At 46.1% G+C, this 21,300-nt stretch overlaps 1 protein-coding gene and 1 pseudogene across 2 annotated transcripts in view; both read right to left on the reverse strand.

The window, feature by feature from the left end:
- Nucleotides 1-3,302: 3,302 nt before the first annotated feature.
- On the reverse strand, nucleotides 3,303-4,054 carry LOC127193231 (40S ribosomal protein S2-like; annotated as a pseudogene).
- A 2,564-nt stretch (nucleotides 4,055-6,618) lies between these two features.
- Abcc5 (ATP binding cassette subfamily C member 5) overlaps nucleotides 6,619-21,300 on the reverse strand; it is an 82,454-nt gene continuing 67,772 nt past the window's right edge. The window contains exons 26-30 of one of the 2 annotated variants that reach the window (XM_051150706.1): nucleotides 19,677-19,836; nucleotides 12,307-12,385; nucleotides 11,131-11,244; nucleotides 10,376-10,540; nucleotides 6,619-6,728 (exon numbers count right to left, since the gene is read on the reverse strand). In XM_051150706.1, coding sequence (XP_051006663.1) covers nucleotides 6,627-6,728; nucleotides 10,376-10,540; nucleotides 11,131-11,244; nucleotides 12,307-12,385; nucleotides 19,677-19,836 — 620 coding nt within the window. In that variant the 3' untranslated portion in view covers nucleotides 6,619-6,626. The remainder of the gene's footprint in view (nucleotides 6,729-10,375; nucleotides 10,541-11,130; nucleotides 11,245-12,306; nucleotides 12,386-19,676; nucleotides 19,837-21,300) is intronic. The other variant, XM_051150707.1, reaches the window with a different exon arrangement.

Consider the following 21,300-nt stretch of genomic DNA (forward strand, 5'->3'; position numbering starts at 1 on the left):
GCTAAATAAGCACTTGATATCTGATAATGAGGCAGATAGTGGGGGCACTCAGGAGGCAGAGGCAGAGGGGTCTCTGTGAGTTTCCTGCCTGGTCTACAGAGCAAATTCTAGGACAGTCAGGGCTACACAGAGAAACCCTGTCTCAAAAAACCAAAAAAAAAAAAAAAAAAAATTTTTTTTTTGAAAAATCAAGTGGCAATACATATGTGGACTTATGTCTGGGGCTTTGATCAACGTGTGTGTGTGTGTGTGTGTGTGTGTGTGTGTGTCTGTGTGTGTGTGTTTATACCAATACTATGCTGTTTGTACTACTGCAGCTCTGTAGTACAACCTGAGACTGAGGGTGGTAATGAGAAACTGTAAAATTATAAAATGTAAGACCTGAGGCTTCTCCCACTTCTCGTTACTGCCAGCCTCGGGAGTTCCACCCTAGTTCCCAGAACAGCTACATGCGAGCTCCCCACTATCAAAGGTCCCATACAGTTTCCAGTAACCGCCCTAGGGACCCACACCCAAGCCCCCACAAAGAGCTTCCCAATGCCAGATGTCCTAATGTCCATATGGTCTAACTTGATAAGCAACCCGCCCCCCTGCTTTGTGGTTTTAGCCTTTAAAAACTAGCCTGTAACAGCTACTCGGGGTCCTTCACCTCCCGAGTGCTGAGGGACCCTGACACATCAACAATTGGGACTTCTGATGTGTCAGTAATAAATTTTACCTATACCTCCAGCCTGGGTGACTTGAGTGGTCTCTCGCGACGACCCCCTTCCTGAATTGGACTCCAGGGTCCAACAGTGATACCTCTAGCAGTGATTTTGTTATTCAAGGTAGTTTAGTTAGTGTGATGGGAAACAGACTTGTGAGAGACCAGGTGATGTTTATCCACTAGAAGACAAACCATCTCGTGCAGGGGCTTGGCTTATCGCCAGCTGAAACACATCTGAGATGCTCCAAGAGAGAATTGTTCCAGCGAAGGCTTCCAGGCTCTGGGCTTCGGCTGCTGCTCCAGGTTCCAGCAGCAACTTTGGTGAATTGCTGGTCTGCTATAATCCTGTCAGCTATGCCAGGGGAACTGAGTCCAAAAAGGTCTACTTCTCCTCTTCCCATTAATGTCTTTCCTTTTCTATTAGGGTAGGTGGGTTGGAAGGGAGGTATAAACATTAAAGAACCTCAAATAAAGTAGGTTTGGAAAAGGTCGATGTCTAGTGTGTGTGTGTGTGTGTGTGTGTGTGTGTGTGTGTGTGTGTGTGTGTGTGTGTGTGTATTTCAATATGAGGGTGAAAATGTCCTTTCAACTTCTGTAAAGAATTGTGTTGGAATTTTGAAGGGAATGACACGGAATGTGTAGATCACTTTTGGTAGGTTGGCCATTTTAATGATCTGGTTCATGAGCATGGGAGATCTTTCTATCTTCTGGTATCTTCGTCAATGTCTTAAAGATTTTATTATATATTTTTCACTTGCTTGGTTAGAGTTAGATACACATACACACACTAAGGCTATTGTGAAAGGCACTATTTCTCTGATTTCATTGTCTAGTTGTCATTTGTATATAGGAGGGTTCCTGATTTTGTGTGTTAATTTTGTATCCTGCTACTTTGCTGAAAGTGTTTATCAACTATAGAAGTTTCCTGGTGGGATTTTTAGGGATTTTACATGTAAAATCGTATCATTGCAAAGATGCTTAGACTCCCTCCCTTCCTGTTTGTATCTCCTTGATCTCCTTCAGTTGTCTTACTGCTGTAAGACTTCAATAATCGTGCCGAATGGATGTTGGGAGAGTGGACATCCTTGTCTTGTTCCAGAGTTTAGTGACAATTCTTTTGAGTTTCTCTTTGTTAACGTTGGTGTTGCCCATGAAAAGGTGTTGGATTTTTGCCAAAGGCTTTTCCTGCATCTAATAAGATGATCATGTGGTTTGTCTTTCAGGCTACTTAGGTGGTAGATTACACTTATCAATTCATTATGTATGTTGAACCATCCTTGCATGTCTAGAATGAAGTCCTTTTGTTTCTATTTTGCAAATTACTTTGAGGAGTGTTGATGTTAATTATTCTTTCAATGTCTGGTAGAATTCTATGCTCAATCAATGTGGCCCTGGGCTGTTTTTTTTTTTTTTTTTTTTTTTTTTTTTTTTTTTTTCTTTTCCCTGTTTAAATTGCTTGTCTGATATTGATTTAACATTGGTAGGTGGGATGTATCAAAAATTTATGTTTCTTTCAGGTTTCCAATTTTGTGGAGTACAGATTTTTAAAGTATGTCTATATGGATATCTGGATTTCTTCATTGCCTGTTGTAATGTCTCCCTTTTCAATCTCTAATTCTGTTAATTTGGATCTTCTCTCCATCTTTTAGTTAATGTAGGTAAGGATTTATCAACTTTATTTTCTCAAGGGACCAACTCTCCATTTCATTGATTCTTTGCAGTATTTTTGCTTGTTTTATAGATTTCAGCCAAGTTTGGTTATTTGTTGCTATCCACTCCTTTTGGGTGTTATTTCTTTTTGTTCTAAGGCCTCATGTGTGCTATAAGTTGCTGATATAAGGTCTCTCCTTTCTTAAACTAGGCATTCAGTGCTATATGAACTTGCCTTTTAGAACTGGCTTGTGTATGCCCGTGTTTTCATTTTCATTCAGTTCTAAACTAATTTCTTAGTGTCTGTCTGGATTAATTTTTCACTCAGTAGTGCATTGTTCAGTTTCCCTGAGTGTGAGCTTTCTGTTTCCTGTTGTTGCTGGTATCCAGCTTTGATCGTGGAGGTCAGACAGGCTGCACAGTGATGTTTGAATTTTCTTATATCTGTTGAGTATGGCTTTGTGTCTGAGTATGTGGTCAGTTTGGGAGAGAGATCTATAAACTGTTAAGAAGAAGGTATATTATTTTATGTTTGGGTGCAGGGTTCTGTAAGTACCTGCTAGCTCCATTTGATTTACGTCATCATTTAGCTAAAGCATTTCTCTGTTTAGTTTCTTTCTGGAAGACCTGCCTGGTTTGAGAGTGGGGTATTGAAACTGCCCACAGTCACTGTATGTGTCAATATGTGATTTTAGCTGTAGTCGTGTTTCTTTTTCTTAATCTTTATTTATTTATTTATTTTGGTTTTTCGAGACAGGGTTTCTCTATGTAGCCTTGGCCGTCCTGGACTCGCTTTGTAGACCAGGCTGGCCTCGAACTCACAGTGATCTACCTGCCTCTGCCTCCCGAGTGCTGGGATTAAAGGCGTGCGCCACCACGCCCGGCTTCTTTTCTTTTTTTAAAAAAATTAATTCACTTTATTTTTCTTGTAAAAACTCTTATGTGGTAGGCACAGCTGGAGCCTGGGTCCTCTGAACAGACACTCTGGTGTGGGTTTTCACAAGATGATCAGTGAATTCCTAAGGAGACTTGGTGAACACAGTTTCTTTCCAGAGATCCGGTGTCAGGTAGCTGTAGGTCTTGGAGATGGCATCAAAAGTGGCCTTGGCAAAGTTGCCCAGGGTAGCAGTACAGCGCCTGGCTGATGTGCAGCAGTCATCAATATCGGCCATCATCAGTAGCTTCTTGGGCACAGGAGCTGAGACAATGCCAGTGCCTCTGGGGGTAGGGATGAGACGCACCAAAACAGAGCTACAGCGGCCTGTCACCTTACATGGAACAGTGTGTGACTTGCCAGTCTTGTTTTCCCCGTGGCCTCTCGCACAGGGACAATAGAAAGGTTGGACAAGATGATGACCGCTCAGGTAGCAGTGGTTGCCTCCTTGGAGCACTTAACACCAAGACCAACGTGACCATTGTAGTCCCCAATAGCCACAAAAGCCTTGAACCCGGTCCGCTGGCCAGCCCATGTCTGATTCTGCACCGGCATGATCTTGAGAACCTCATCCTTTAGGGATGTGCCCAGGAAAAAGTCAATAGTCAGATATAATGCATTTCTCGCAGGCTACTGTAGTAGGTTTCTAGGTTCCAGTGGATATGACCGCATTTCTGCTGGTGTCTTGGCATCTGGGTTTGTGAAAACTGTGATTCTAAGTGTTGACATCTTGCCTTTGTTATATGGGTGTTCCGTTCCTCCATTTCTGCTGCCCTCTGGCTCTTAGGAAAGTATGGTGGCCATGGGTTGTTTCTCAGTCCTGCAAATCTGGCTACCCAAGGTCCCGGGGAGGGTGTGTTTCTAGGTTTTGGGGGCTGACCCAAAGGAATGGGCATAGGCTAGACGGGGGTACTGAGAGCATCCTCAGGGAAGAGGCGAGCTGGGTCCATTGCAAGGTTTGGTGGAATATTCAGGAAGTCAAGTCAGGGAGGGAGGACAGGCCCCTTCTAGGGATGAGAGTGGGGGATCTGTACTGGAGGGCAGGAAAGGATGAGGATCACCTCATCAGTGTCTACCCTGGTGTAGCCAGCGGGGTCTCAGATAGGCAGTGCTTTCAGCTTTGCCAGCCGACTCAAAGGTTCCAAAATAGGCTAGAAGGTGACGTCTCCAGGGCATGGAGGCAGGGAGGGCAGATAAGACCCTGGAATTGGTCTGTCACAGGGCTGGAGTTGAGATGGGAATCTGCAATGGAGGACAGGAAGGCGAGTGGAGATGGTCTACCCGATTTCCAGGCTGGTACGGCCAGCCAGGTTCCCAGATAAAGTGTGTCTCTGACATGGCAGCTGGCACAAGGAAATAGATGTGAGCTATAAGGAGTGGTGTTGGTGAGAGAGTCCACGGGGAGGCGCAGAGCTGGGGGGCCTGGGAGTTCAGCAGAGTCCTTGTGGGATGTTTATTTTTTAAAGACAGGGTCTCACTATAGAGCCTTGGCTAGCCTGGAATTGAATCCGTATATCACGCACTCACAGAGCTCCACCTGCCTCTGCCTCCAAGTGCTGGGATCAGAGGTGTATGCCACTGCACCTTGCTAATAGTAACTTATTCTAAAAAGTGATGGGGCTAGGTATAAGCAATATTCCTATTGGTTGGTGGCAGAATCAATATTAAACTAACAATTTAGGCAGACTTTGCACTGCATTCAGTACACTATAAAAGCTTTAAGATGTGTATCCTTCTGAAAGAACACTAACTCTCAGTGGGTTAATCTGAATCAAGTGCATGAAAAGGCAGTTACATTGTTTCACTTGCTACAAGCTCTCAATGGTTAGGTGATTTTAAACAGACACACAACTCCCCACCACAGCTCCCTCTTCATACCCTGACCTTACCGCAGCGTGGGTGCTTCATTTGGTGACTATTCGCAGGAACGCAGGCTGTGGAGACTAAGGCCCATCACACACAATTGGGGTATTAGGGCCCCATGGCCCTTGCAGATGTAATCTCACCATTAGGATATCTAAGTCTCCAGCACTACAAGGGTATTCCTAAACATCTCACTCCCTTCCCAGAGAACTATGTTATACAGCCAGAGTTTTAAAAATCCAAAATAATTTTATTCACTTGTTCAGATTTTTTGCTTTCATAAGGTGTTTAGCAAACATGCTAAGGCGACAGGATGTCTAGTTGGTCACGACATGCAACGCTGACCACTCGACTGATGACAGTGGCAACCACACCCACCCAAGCTATGGGCCTCGGAGCACAAAGGGGGGGGGGGTCTGAGGGAACACGCCAAACCACACAGCAATTAGCAACCTGAGGTAGGTCTCTTTACAGTACAAAAAACTTCTACACCAGTGTGAGACACTGATTAGCAAGAGCTGCTGAGGGGTGCAGACTTTGCAGAGGAGGCTGAAGTGAGGAAGGACAGACCCCCAAATCCTGAGCCCTGTCACTGAGCTCTGGAGGTGTGGGGTCAGGCAAATGAAAATGCCACCTACAACAGCAGCAGTGGACCCCAGGGCTGGGAACCAACTGGCCAAGGAGCTCAAGAGCCCTGTGGTGGCCAGCGTCGGGAGCCTGAAGCACGGGACACTGGGAGCACACTGGATCTTGCTTAGAAATGACAGCAGAAGGAAAAAGGCAGAGAGAAACTCTCCCCTCCAAGGAACGCTGGGGTTCTCGGTCCTGAGGGGGAAAGGGGTGGGGCTTTGCCTCACTGTGCTAACACAGACAGTAAGTGACACCAGGACAGGAAAGCAGGAGCCCCGCTACACTGGGATCCCGCTGGGGAGCCCAAGCAGCAGGCGGTGGAGGGCCCACCGCTGCCCTCGTTGTCTCCCTCTGGGCATCTGGAGAGCCCAGCACCGTGAAACGACCAGAGAAGGAAACGCTGCCTTTCCTACAGCTAAGAGCGAAATGAGATCTCTAGTGCAGTCAGCGTACAAAAACAATGTAAATGAATGTGTGCACTGCTATTAGCACAGTGCTCGCTTTAATAGAAAATAAACCGCTTACATTTTTACTGTAAATATAGGCTATATACAGAATTACATATAGACATAGCTACACATATAAAGCTTCATTATAGGCCACTGATACATTTATAGTGATGGTTCCCTGAACCTCTTAAGAGTGCAATTAAAAACAAAACTAAATTTCATTTAAGTGAATAGGGAATAAATACAATAATCAAAATATGACTTTCCCTAAAAGTGACACACACAGCTAATCCCGAACTGCGTGTGAGAGATAAAACTGGGAAAGGCAGGGGTTCAGCAGGACACGATGAGGGGCTCAAACCAGGAAGACAATGGCGACGCTCTGAGGAAGGAGTCAGCCCTTGACAGCCACCTTGTTCTCCGCAGCAGCAAACATGGCATAGAACCTCGAACTGTCATTGGACAGAAGGACCGAGGGGGTGTCAAACTCCACCACCTGCAAAGGAGGAGACATGTCAGGGTGGGATTGCAGGATGGACTCAGAGGGTCGGCTGCTGAGCAGTACTGCCCTGGGGACAGAACACAGGACAGCCGAACTGGGCCATGGTACCCCAGGAACAAGGGAAAGGCTGGAGGGAAGAAGAGTATGCTTCCTTCGCAAACATCCTAGTTCTCTCATCTCGGGAATAAAGAAATCCATCGCTGCGATTCTGTAATGAAACTACGGCCCAGGTTGAAGACAAGCTGATCTGAACTCTGGTCAGAAGAGTAAGATCTCAGGATGCCTAGTTGGTAGAGAGAAACAGGAAGCAAGGCATCATCTATCATTTCTCTGCTGGGCTTTATGCAGCCGAGTTCGACTGCATGCGAATGAATGAATGACCGCAGCAGCTGCAAACCTGTGTTAGCTGTTCCTAGGGCAGTGGCTCTCAACTGCCCCGGCACTTTAACACGGGTCTTCATGTTGTGGTGATGCCAACCATAAAACGAATTTATTGCTACTTCATAACTATAGTTTTGATACTGTTATTTTTATTGTTGGTTTGGTTTGGTTTGGTTTTTTCGAGACAGGGTTTCTCTGTGTAGCCTTGACTGTCATGGACTCGCTTTGTAGACCAGGCTGGCCTCAAACTCACAGTCATCCGCCTGCCCCAGCCTCCCGAGTGCTGGGATTAAAGGCGTGTGCCACCACGGCCGGCTTGATAGTGTTATGAATTAAAGTGTAAATATGTCATATGTCAGATATCTGATGCGACACGTAAGGGGTCATGGCCCACAGGTTGAGAACTGTTGGTCTAGAACAAATGCATGGGACACAACCCCGGCTAGAGATGGCAGGGGATCCCACTAAAGGAGAGGAGAATAAGGAGAAAGGGTGTGTGCCGTAGACAAGGTGCCGGGGTGATGGTGGGTCCCAGGGAGGAAAGGCCAACACTGCCCGCAGAGCCCGGCCGTGTGCCCACCACCCTTGAGGCTGACAAAGCTCCTTCCTGGGTTTGTCTAGAGCAAAAGCACCTCACCTAAGGAAGTCTGCGTGAATGATGTGGGGAAACTGCTGGGCTAGGACAGTGTGTAACAACGCTGGTCTCATTTCAGGGGTGCTGCTGGCGATGGTGCTAACGGTGTGTTGGATGACCTTGGTTTTGCACTTATACTTGTGTGCTCTTAAAAGGAGTAATTTGGCAGAAGCCACATATGTTAGTAACGGTGGCACCCTGGACCTACTTTCTCTCATGGTAACAGCAGCACACAATACCTACTTTTGCTGAGTATCTCTGCTGAGTGCTGTGCTTAGTGCTCACGTCTCACCACTCAGCTTGCGCTTGACCCATAAGACTAAGAGGGACAAAGAATGTCGACTTTCAAGCAAGGAGGCCAAGGCACAGGGACTTGACTTTATTTATCAAGGGAAGGGAAGGGGAGAGTTTCTCCTGATTTTTTGAGACAGAGTCTCACATGCTCCAGGCTGGACTGGGCTATGACTCAATGTGCAGCCAGCCCTAAGCTTCCACCTCGTTTCTTGGGTTGCAGGTCTGTGACAACATGCCTACTTTATGCAACAGACCCAGGGCCTTGTGCTTGCGAGACAGGCTGTGCCTCACTGCCCTACGGCTCCTCTTAAAACACCAAACACTCTAGGGCCAGGCAAGGTGACATTCACCTTAATCCCAGCAGGAGAATCCCTGAGTTTAAAACTAATAATGAGTAGTCATAGTGGAGGGGAGTAAGGGGAAAATGGGAGGGAAGAATGGGAGGATACAAGGGATGAGATAACCATTGAGATGTAACAAGAATAAATTAATTAAAAAAATGAATAAATAAAAATAAAAATAAACCAGGAAAAAAAATAGCTTGGTCTACATAGTAAAACCCTGCTTTAAAAACAAAATAAAGCCTCTAAAATAATAAGTGTACCCTGGAGACAAAATGGTCTGAGTCTTTTTTAAAAAAAGAATATCCCACGTTTTCTTGGTTCCTTCAACCTTTCTACTCTATTTAATATCTACATACTCAGTAATAGCTCTGAAAATCAATGGTATGGCAGAATCTCAGGATTGAGTTATGCAAATGAGACAGTGTCCTGGCTAGTTGTCTGTGACCTTGACACAAGCTGGTGATCTGAGAAGAAGGAACCTCCGTGGAGAAAAGGCCTCCGTAGGAGGGGGCTGGAGACAGGCCTGTAGGGCATTTTCTTGATTAGAGATTGATGGGGAGTTCACTGTGGCTGATCACCCCTGGGCTAGTGGTCCTGGGGTCCATTAGAAAGCAGGCTGCGCAAGCCACTGGGAGCAAGCCAGGAAGCAGCATTCTCCATGGCCCTGCATCAGCTCCTGCCTCCAGGTTCCTGCCCCGTTTGAGTTCCTGTCCTGACTTCATTCAGTGATGAGCAGTGCTGTGGGAGTGTAAGCCAGACAAACCCTTTCTTCCTCAGCTCGCTTTTGGTCATGGGGTTTCATCACAGCAGTAGCGAGCTTAAGTTACAAAATATTAATGTTAAAATTATCAATATAAGGAAAAATAGTTTAACTTTAAACTTTCTCAATTCAGCTTTCAAGATTAGATAGGACTCACCCTCTATCAATGCTCCTCTCAATATGTCCCACAAAGCACGAGACAGGGGGCCATCAGGGGAGTCACTGGTCTGAGTTCAGGGCCAACGCTGCTACTTGTGGCCCCGAGGGAGCTCAGACTCCCGAGCCTCAGACTCCTCCCCTGTAACACACACACAGGGAATGCTCTCTGCTCCTTCTCAGTTGTGAGGAATTACTGAACACCTGAACACTGAAGATGAGATATGGGCTACTGAGCACTGAACATGTACAGACTAAACTTCGGCAGCAGCAGAGACTGTGGTGCCATTAGTATTGTGTTTTATTTTATATATATATATGTTGTTGTTGTTGTTGTTGTTGTTGTTGTTGTTGTTGTTGTTGTTGTTGTTATTATTATTATTATTATTATTATTATTATTATTATTATTATTATTATTATTATTATATAGGAAGCCAAGGGGGCTGAAGAGATGGCTTGGAGATTAGGAGCACTGGCTGCTCTTCCAGAGGACTCAGGTTCAATTCCCAGCACCCACATGGCAGCTCACAGCTGTCTGTAACTCCACTTCTAGGAGATCCAATACTCTCACACAGGTATACATGCAGGCAAAACACCAATGCACATGAAGGAAAAATAAATAAGTTAAAAAAAAAAAAGCCAACTACCCCATCTTACATGGCATGTTACACACACAGAAAGAGGCACCTGTCCACATGCGTACACTTAACAACTAGCTATTCTGCAAAGAACTGCAACGGTGAGCACTAATGGAGACCTGGGGATGGCAGAGACGGAGAAACAACCCAGGGTGGCCACTGTTTTGGGTGGCTTTGGGGCACTCTTATGTATGTGAGTAAGTCGCTATGTGCTCTCTGCCTATGTCACTGCTTACAAGCCACAGAAGCCTCGAAAGCACCACCTGAGGTGTAGGCACCTGTCCGATCCACAGAAGCCGGAACTAAGTCGCTATGGCTGCTCTGTGAATGCCGAGGAAGATGAAGGTGGTAGGCAGCCCCTCACCAACGGGAGCCTCTTTTCTTCCCACACAAAGGCCCGTGCCAATTGGAAGCTCCTGAAAGAGCTTAATACCTGTCCCTGGGCCAGCACCATAATCCTATCAGAGCCCAGAACTGTGTGCAGGCGATGGGCAATGGTCAGCATGGTGCAGTCCGCAAAGGCTTCCCGGATGGTCTCCTGAATCAGTAAGTCTGTCTCCGTGTCCATAGCAGCTGTGGCTTCATCCAAAATCAGAATCTGCCAGAGAAGCAGAGTGCAAACAGAGCTCCAATTACTTCCTTCGGCATGCTTGTTGACCTCAGTTTACAAAAACGCATTTCAGCATTTCAGTCCTACGCCATGTACTAAGTTCACAAATGTATGTGAAAATGCCCTTTGCTCAGAAGTCACACGACTCAAGCAGCAGTGATCTAACCAAACGCTGCTCTCTCTGTGACCTTCATGTGTGGACTCGCTCTTCTGGACCTCCCCTTTCCTGTGTGTAGAAAGAGGGGTTCATGGGGGTTCCACCTTCAATCTGCTGTGTCTGCAGCTCAGCAGCAACCCCTTCGCCAGAAACAAAGTCTTCCTTGAATTCCAAAGGCTTAGGGGGAAGTTAAAAAATAAAAGAGGGGGCATGGCACAATGGGGCATGCGCTCCAAATGTAATACACACACACACACACAAAAAAAAAAGCTTGAAGAAGGAAAAAAAGTTGAGCAGAGATCCCTCGAATTAGTATGCCAAGTGGCACCAAGAGGCCACCCTCAGAGTCAAGCCCCTCTGGGCAGGGCTGCACCTCTCCACACTCTGCGTGCACCCCCGTGTGTGCATGCGTGCACCTCACCTTGCAGTGGCGCAGCAGGGCCCTTGCTATGCACAGCAGCTGCCGCTCCCCAACTGAGAAGTTGTCTCCGTTCTCCATCACCTCAGACTCAAGTTTCAGAGGTAGCTGGGCAATCTACAAAGAGGTCAGGGCTTAGAGGTACAGATCAAAAGACTCGCTCTGGAACATGCAAAGAACCCAGATGGTCACACATGTCCTGGGACCTGTATTTTCTAAGGCAGCTCATTTGTTCTAATGTGTGATTCTGTTAGTTTCATACCATGAAAATATCCAAACCTAAGAGCCCAATCGACAGTGGGTGCGTGGGTTTGGTTCTGAAACTATAGTTTTACAGGAGATGGGGTCCCACTCCCACACTGACAGCCTTTTCTTTTTCTAAGAAGCATGGAACCTCTTCTTCATACGACATCTGAGGCTATTCCATAAGATGAAAGCCAGGCTCCTGTAACTGGTCGGGGCAGTGGATACTGACTGAACTTGGGCTACAGTGCTCCCTCCATGCAGGCCCAGTGGTACCCATCTGCAGACTGGCTGCTGCCAAGGGTCTGCTGGGTTGCTCCACGACATCTGTGATCTATGGTACACTGCATGTTACCGAGTCAGCAGTAAATTCTAGACCTTCTGTGAGTATGTGGAGTTACACTATCATAAGTGATAGAAGTTACTAAGTTCTGACTAGTTATCATTAGTATATTCTCAATCAATGCAGAGTATGGGGCCAATATGGCCCTGAGCAGTGTGAAAAGTAGGACTGAGAGACCTGTTTGTGATGTGTGTGTGTGTGTGTGTGTCTGTGTCTATGTGTGTGTGTGTCTCTGTATATGTATGTATGTGTGTATGTAATGCATGCGTATGTATGAGTGTGTGTTTCTGTGTCTCCATGTATGTGTGTGAGATGTATGTGTGCGTGTGTATATGTGTCTGTGATGCTGTGAGAACCCTAGGCACTGCGGGAACTGGTTCTCTCCTTTCTCCATGTGATCCTGGACTGGACTCAGGTGGTTAGAGACTTGGTGGCTGAGACACTGACTCTGGTATGCATGTGAAACTCCTGCATAGAAGGGTTCCTCCACAGGCATCCTGGCGGGGGAGGGGAGGATGGCCGCCAGTGAGGAGGAGCCAGACCAGAACAAGCAACACTCGGGATTCCTGCACCGTCTCCCCAGGCTGACTTACACATTCCTTCATGTGCGTTCTTTCCAGAGCGTCCCAGATCTGCTCTTCCGTGTACTGGTTGAAAGGGTCCAGATTGGACCTAGAGAGATGTAATTAAAAACTGTTCAGAAGTCAATGCTTAAGAAACCTTTTTTCTTTGAGACAAAGTTTCTCTGTGTAGCCCTGGCTGTCCTAGAACTCCTCTGTCAACCTCTGCCTGCCTGGGCCTCCCCAGTGCTGGGATTAAGGTGTGAACACGGCCACCACCTGGCAGCAAAGCCCCTTTCAACGGCTGGCTGTGGTTAAACAGGCAGGTCGGTCCGGGCTCCGCATGGAGTTGCAGGACAACTGAGACTGGGCTCCCTGTTCCATAAAACAAAGTTTATTGTTTTTATTACCCAAATAAGACAAGTCGGCTGTAAAAGAAAATTATAAATACAGATATGAAAACACAAAAGAAACACGACCATATTTTAATCACCCCTTTATGTACAAATGGGAGAAAAGTGCCTTCTATTTTCCTCACTTGCTAGTTCTTTGAGAATTATCATGTAACGTATTTTGATTATACTCGCCCTGTTTACTGATTCCTCCCAGGTCTGACCCCTTTCGCAACTCAGCTGTGTCCTTTTTTTTTTTTTTAAAACCCCATCAGGTACAATTTGGGTTGCCATATCCTCTTGGATGCACAGCCTCACTGGAGAGTGGTCTCCCAACAGCTCCTCAGCTAACGGTGGGACTCTCTGCCCACCCCGTCTCTGCACAGGAATTTCGTTTGGTTTGAGCTCGCTCAGGTCTTGTGCATGTTCTGTTAGTTGCTGTGAATTCATGTGTGTAACTACTCTACTGTGTCCAGAAAATATTGTTTCTTAGACTCATCCTCTGGCTCTTAGGATCTTTCTGTCCCTCTGAGTCCCTGAGCCTTGGGAGGAGGGGCTGTGACATACATGTCTCATTTAGAGCTGAACCTTCCATAGTCTGACTCTCTGCCCCTTGGCCAGTTGCAGTTCTCTGTGCTAATTACCATCTACTGCAAATAGAAACTTCTCTGATGAGGGTTGAAAAATGGATTGCTCTCTGGGTGTAACAATGAGTCATTAGAAGTCAGTTTAATATGATGTCCATTTAGGGCAGTAATAGTAGCAGATTCCTCTCCAGGGCCTATGACCTGTCTAGTCACAGGTTCTTGGAACCAGTAAACATGCCATGTTAGGTACAATCAGAAACTAGTCGGTTACTCCGTGATATCAGCGCCACTACTGCGCCAGTGGGTATGTCTTGCCAAAGCAGTCACTGTTGTAGTTCACAGGGTTCACATGCGGGGAACATTGGTGACTCCTTTTTTCCTCCAGTAGCATGTTCTGTGACTCGAGTGTGCGGTGTCCTCAGCAACGGGGTCTTACAGCCAGGGAGAGGGGCTTATGGGACTGCACCTGCCAGCACCTCCGAAGGACACAGTCCATTCCTGCATTAGGCTTTTTACCTGTGAGCCTCTGATGTCCAGCACAGGCATTTTGTCTTGTTACAGGGTAATTCCACTTAGACTGTTTTATGTACATGTATGTATATATTTTAGGAAGTTTTTTTTCTTCTGAACTCCTGGTCATCTCCCTCCTAGGTTAAGTAAGCTTCCTGGTTTCAGTATTTCCCTTTAATCCGTTATACCGCTGGTTCTTTATCTCCCCTCTCTTGAAATACCCCCACTTAATCTCCCAATTTCTATGGTTATGTCTAATGGAACACACATAGCTGGAGACTCAAAGCTAGCATCTACAAGTGAGAAAAATACCTATGACATTTATCTTTCTAAGTCTAGGTTACCTCAGGAGCATATGCCAAAAGATCCTACATTCTATTCTACTACAGAGACACTTGCTCACCCATGTTCACTGCTGCTCTATTCATAAGAGCCAGAAATTGGAAACAGATGAATAGTGAAAATAAGGTACATTTACACAATGGAATATTATTCAGCTGTTTAAAAAATAAAACTGAAATGTACTGGCTGGAAAATAGATGGAACTATTTTAAAAAAAAATCATCCTGAGTGAAGTAACCCAGACCCAAAAAGACAAATACAGTATGTATTTTCTTATAAGGATGATAGCTGTTAAACTTTCAATAAGTTTCAGTAAGTTTCAATAAACTTTCTACTATCTATAGAACCACATATAAGGGACTAGGGGATAGAGATGGCTCTTCCAAGGAACAGGAAATAGAATATATAGTTAGAGAGACACAACAGGAAGGCTGGAGCCTGGAGGTTAAGTGAAGAGTGGGAGGGGAGAGGCAGGTACGGGAAGGAACAGGAGGATGGACAGTGAACATTGAACACCATTTGGGGGTTCACAGAGAAACCTACTGCAGTAGACAGAAGCAATAAATAATTGGGGACACAGCTGGGCGTGGTGGCACACGCCTTTAATCCCAGCACTCGGGAGGCAGAGGCAGGTAGATTGCTGTGAGTTCGAGGCCAGCCTGGTCTACAAACCAAGTCCGGGACAGCCAAGGATACACAGAGAGACACTGTCTCGAAAAACCAAAAAAAAAAAAATAATAATAATAATAATAATAATTGGGGACACAAAGCCCCAATTCCAATGCCAAGAATGTGTTACATCTAACTGAGTTGTTGGTCAAAGGGGCCCCGTGGAAATCCCCAAACAACTCAGGCTACTTACTGGCAAGGATGCTGGCTGTCCCACAAACTGGTAAGTCCCTGTTGCTGAAGGCAGCACTTATATATCTCGATGACACAGCGAAGCTGAGCTGTCAACCCAGCTATAAATCCTTTGATCTACAATGGTGACCTGACTGCACAATACGCTGGTGCATTACTGGCACAAACACTGTGGGAGTAACCAACCACTATCTGATTGAGTTTATGCCCCAAGCCACAAGACAGGGTTCATACCTGACACTGCTCAGGTAACCAAGAATAGAAAGGCCATGGACCTGAGGAGAATCCAAATACTATTTTTTCTGCTAAAAGAACCCTGCAATAAAATGCCTCCTAAAGACATTCTGCTATACCCCTAGATCTGTGTCTCCCTCAGCCATCATCAGAGAAGCTTTCTCCTGCAGCAGATGGGAAATAACACAGAGACCCGCAACTGGAAAATGTGCAGATTCACTTTGGAACGTTCAGCCCTAAATTTGCAAAAGAGGAGGCAGAAAGACACAATAGGACCAATGCACATGTGAACTCACAGGAACTGTGGGAGCATGCATACAGCCTATGGAGGTTCAAGCCAAATGGGGTCCCAGTGCTGAGACGGGAAACTAGACATAAGCTCCCATCCCCAACCAAGAAACTATCTCCAATTGACACCTGCTGGAAAAGGAAAAATAGTTTCTCTAAGGGAGTCTCACTGGGTATACGAACCACACTTAAAGGCAGGCCCCATGCCCAGCAGTAGATGGCCAACACAAAATGTATTCAAAGGTATTTTTGGAGAATGTTTCTTTTATCTCACATTGCTTTGTTTGCTTGTTTTAACTTTACAAGTCTTTTGCTAATTATGGGTTTTTATGCACATGTCTGTGTCTGTGTATCTGTCTGCATGAGTATGCTTTTTTTTTCCTCCTTTATCTGTTTTATTCTTGTCTTTTTATTTGCCCATTTGCTCAGAAGAAAGAGAAGTTGCAGAGTTGGGAAGTTAAAAAGGTGGCGAGGATCTGGGAGATGAGGGAGGGAAAGCCATGATCAAAAATATTGTATTAAAACACACACACACACATATCACAGAACACATGCTCACAGACTATTCAGAATGATACAGGCTGATTTCACAGAGCATCTTCACCTGCTGCAGGGCACCAGCACCAGCAGAGACCAGTGTCAGAGCTACACTCATTGCCGATTCTAGCATTCTCAGAACCCCACTGTGGAATATGCATAAAGGCTAAGGACATTTGAATAGCACAGCTCTTGCTCCACTCTGATCTCCAGGAGGCCTCTCAGGCCAGGGGCATCTTGTTTATGAGACATCTCAAGTCTGTTGCCATTCCATCAGCCCTGACAGTACTGTTCAGACCCTTTCCAGTGGCAGGAGAGCCACCTCTGGATTCCCAAAAGATGCTTTCAATTCTGTGCTGGGCTCAGAGCCACCTTTCTGGCACAAAGGAAGGACACTCCACACTAGGGTCTAGGGTCAAGTTGCAATAGTCCTTTACTAACATTTTAGCTGAAAACCCACGAATCTTCAGGGAAATTTTCTTCAAGGGACATCTGCAAAGTCTATAGCTGCCGGCTAGTCTAAGAGTTTATGGTGACTTTAGGGTGATGAGCAGAAGGCTCAAACACTAGCTCCAAATGAAATGCCTAGTCCTGAAAGAGACTTAACCTCCAACAGGTGGCAGGGAAAGAAGCCAACCTTCACTATCTTTTCGTGTCACTTATATGAACTTGTTCCCTAAGTACCCAAGGTCATTGGTTAAGTATGATCCAGAGCACTAGCACACAACGTCCGAATCCAGTACTAAGCACCCTCAGTAGTGCTGGCGATGTGAGCATGGGGAGATTCTCTAGTTACTGCCATATACTGAGCATCTGTGCCTACAGATTTTAATCTGTCACACCTTCAGTGAGACCTGCAGGAAGGGATTAGGACCCTCATTAAGCATGAGGCACGGTGGCACACACCTTCACTCCCAGCACTCAAGGAGAGGAGGCAGGCCTGTCTCTGAGTCTGAGGATAGTTTGCTTTACATGATAAGTTCCAGGACAGCCAAGGCTACAAAGTAAGATGTCTTTTTTTTTTTTTCTTCCCCCTAGACAGGGTTTCTCTGTGTAGCCTTGGCTGTCCTGGACTCACTTTGTAGACCAGGCTGGGCTCGAATGCACAGCGATCCGCCTGCCTCTGCCTCCTGAGTGCTGGGATTACAGGTGTGCCCGGCAAGATGTGTCTTTTTAAATGGACAAGAAAAGGAAGGAAGAGAAGAGAAAGATTAGGTCATAAGGATGGAGCCTTCATGACAGGGTTAGCATCCTTTTAAGAGGAAGAGACATGGAAACTCACACTGCTTTCCTGCATGTACACATAAAGTTCATGGGAAGACATGACAAGACAGAAAGGAAGGTGGCACCTTTAATCCCAGCACTCGGGAGGCCGAGGCAGGTGGATCTCTGTGAGTTCGAGGCCAGCCTGGTCTACAAAGCAAGTCCAGGACAGCCAGGACTGTTACACAGAGAGACCCTGTCTCAAAAAACCTAAAAAAAAAAACAAAAAAAAAAAAAAACAAAAAAAAAAAGAAGGAAGATGGCCCCTTTTTACACACCAATCTTGGACTTCTCAGACTGTACAACTGTGAGACACTTCTGTTATCTAAGCTTCCTAGGACATGGTATTTCATGACAGCAGCCTCGTCAGGTGAAGTTATCTACAAAGCCCACCTTGAATAAATGAGTCCAAATACTATTCTGATACCCAGGTTTAAAGGCAAGTCTGAAGTTAAAACTTTTTTTTTGAAACTGCTAAAAATTAAACACAAAATTCAACACTAATTTTGGATGGTTGTAAAATAAGAAGCACAATCTACCCCTACCCAGATCTAGCCAATGGTCAGAACATTCTCCACAGTTGAGTGGAGAGTGGGATATGACTTTCTCACGTACTCTGGTGCCTCACATTTGACCATGTCCCCTGGAGGGGGAGACCTGGTGGCACTCAGAGGAAGGACGGCAGGCTACCAAGAAGAGACTTGATACCCTATGAGCATATACAGGGGGAGGTAATCCCCCTCAGGAACAGTCATAGGGGAGGGGAATAAGGTGAAAATGGGAGGGAAGGAAGAATGGGAGGATACAAGGGATGGGATAACCATTGAGATGTAACAAGAATAAATTAATAAAAAAAATTTTTTTAAAAAGCACAATCTAGTTCTATATAATTTTTCTTTTCTTTCTTTCTTTTTTTTTTTAATTTTTATTTTCAAAGAAAGGCAACTTGACTGGAAGTAGAAATTTCTAGAAAATTTCCACAAATCATAGAAACCTCTACCTTTTAGGAGGCAGTTTAAGGATAAAGACAGAGAAGATGGTTTTCTTCCTAATTACTATTCAGAAGCAAATATATATATATCTTTGGGTATATTAACAAATTTCAGAATTTGGGGCTAAATATCCAGGACAGAAAAATGTAAAATATAGAAAACGATGCGCTTGCCAAAGAAATGACCAGAAAGAGCCGTGCTGTTCACTGGCAGAGCGGCAGCCTCGCAGAATCCTGGCTTGACGCAGAATAAGTCAACAAGACCAGCTCTTCAATGCGGCTTCCTTGGTTTACCTGTTTGAAGCACTGCTTGTGCTGCCCACTGCCAAGCATGACTTCACGTGCTACCTGGGGCAGAGTGACCCGGAGAAACAGCTAAAGCAACAGGTCCTGACCCTCAGCAACCTGACCACAAGAGCTTACGCTTGTCAACTGTACGCCCTGGGAAACCCAAAGGCCCCAAGCTAATTGCCATGCATGCTTCTGTTTGCTGGGCTTGCTGGCCTCACCTTGAGGTTATGGAATATAGTGAGAATGCTAACTGGTCTCGGACCGACACCTTTTGGGAGCTGCCCTGGCTCTGGTCCAGCGGTGGCATCTCCTCTCTCCCACCCTCCCTGGTGTCAGAGTGCTTATTCTAGAGATTCCTCAAAGAGGTTCAGTTCTCCAGCAGAAAAAAAAAAGGGGGGGGGGGGGGGGGGGGGGGGGTGGGGAGCAGAGTTAGTAGGAAATGAGAAATGGATGGGTGCTGAGTGGTAGCAATGCAGGCAGCTAGCACTGCTGGAGCGGGAACCCTGCCTGCATAAGAGAGGAGGCAGAATGGAGGAGAACACAGAGGATGACGGTAGCAGCTGCCGTTTGTGCTCTTATCACTGGCCAGGCTTGGAACTTACAGTGTGGTTATGAATTTATTCAATCTATACCACAACAGGCCTTAAAAGAATTTCCATTTTAGTGGTGAGAAAACAGGCTCAAGAGTGGTAACCAGTTAAAGAGCTCATAGGAGGGGGCTGGAGAGATGGCTCAGAGGTTAAGAGCACTGTCTGCTCTTCCAGAGGTTCTGAGTTCAATTCCCAGCAACCAAATGCTGGCTCATGACCATCTGTAATGGGATTTGATCCCCTCCTCTGTCATACATGCAAATAGAAAACTCATATAAATAAATATTTTTAAAAGAGTTCATAGGATAGAAATAGAGCCAACTCTCCCTGGCCTCTGGACGCCCTGTGGCAGAGCCTTGCTGAGACACTTGGTTCATTAATCAGCATGCACAGCAGAAGCTGCCTCATCACTCCAATAGGAATCACAGAAGCACGGGAAACTCTGGACCCAAGGACACGTGACTCCACCCCAGGTGATGGCTCTGGCATCATCGAGTCCTGGAGGCCAGGGTCTCACCTGACAGTGCCACTGAACAGCACTGGCTCCTGAGGGATGATGGACAGCTTGCTCCGGAGGTCAGCCAGGCCGATGTCACTGATCCTCACTCCATCAATCTTGATACAGCCTCCAGATAGCTCCACCAGGCGGAAGAGGGCCATCCCCAGAGAGGACTTCCCTGGGGAGTCAGAACAGACAGAACAGCACTCTGTGAGTAACTGCTGGAAAGGTAGAACTGGCTTATTGTGTGTCAACTAAAACCTAAGCAGCCAGGTGCCTGGGGGAGGGGTTTTCTTGACTGGGCCTCCCTAAATCTGGGCTACACACACCTTCCGCTGGCGGGCCCACACGAAAGGACATAGGAGAAGGAAGCTTCTGCTTTTTGCACCATTGCCTTCCCTCTGTATGGCAAGCTCATCTGTCCTGCTATTAGGACAACCCTTTCCTGTGTTAGAGCCTACTCCCTAGGGAATTCCACACTCCGCAGTTATCTCTGATTAGTTAATAAATAAGGATGGACAGCCGGTAACTGGGCAGAAGAGGCTTGGCGAGGCTTCGGTTCCCAGGCTTGGGGACCACAAAGCTGGAAAGGAGAGGAGGAAGAAGGAGGAAGATGGAGAGAAAGAACGTGGCCTGATGGAGCAGATCCATCCCAGACAGGACCAACATTTGGCAAGTAACTTGGGGAGTGCATCTGAGATGTAGCCAGATTAGCTTAGAACTTAATTTTTTAAATTATTTATTTTTATTTTATGTCCAATGGTGTTTTGCCTGCATGAATATCTGTGGGTGTCAGATCTTGGAGTTACAGACAGTTGTGGGCTGCCATGTGGGTGCTGGGAATTGAACCTGGATCCTCTGGAAGAGCAGCAGTCACTGCTCTTAACCTCTGAGCCACCTCTCCAGCTCCCTTAGAAATGAATTTAAATCCTACCTGCCCAGTTATTGTGTTTAATGCTTATTTAAATAAATCAACAGGTCTCTGTCTCAATTACTTGAGAGCTAGCTGGGTCACAGGAAAGCCCTCTAGGATAACTATTCAACAACACATTACCAACTAGAAGTGGTATATATGTGATCAGACCTGACCAGGTTGCCTTTAATCTCAGAACTGAGAGGCAGAGGCAGGTGGATCTCTATAAATTCAAGGCCAGCCTGCTCTATAGACTGAGTTCCAGGACAGCCAGGGCTACACAGAGACACCAGTCTCAAAAGCAACAACAAAAACCAAAGTTGCCTAAATGCCGATGGTTTCTATTCCCATTATAATACCTTCTGCTTTCATGCAGGCACCAAGCGCCTCATGGTGTGTGCCCTACGACTGGTTGACTGAAGAGGAGAAGACTTGGGCCTAGATGACTGATGGTTCTGCATGGACGCAGGCACCACCAGAGGTGGCCAGCTGCCTTTCTGGGACAACGCTGAAAGGCACTATGGTATTAGGGAGAATGGCCTTCTGCTAATACTCCAGGACCATGTCTGCCTGCAAGCACCGTGCTCCAGCCATCGTGATCATGCGCTAACCCTGGAAGAGCAAGCAAGCCCCCAGTTGGCTGTTTCTTTTGTAAGTTGCCTTGGTCACTGTCTCTCCTCATGGCAATAGAACCGCTAACTAAGACAGTTAGCAAGGAAGGGAAATCTT

This window comes from Acomys russatus, chromosome 8, assembly GCF_903995435.1.
Source record: "Acomys russatus chromosome 8, mAcoRus1.1, whole genome shotgun sequence".
Lineage (NCBI taxonomy): Eukaryota > Metazoa > Chordata > Mammalia > Rodentia > Muridae > Acomys > Acomys russatus.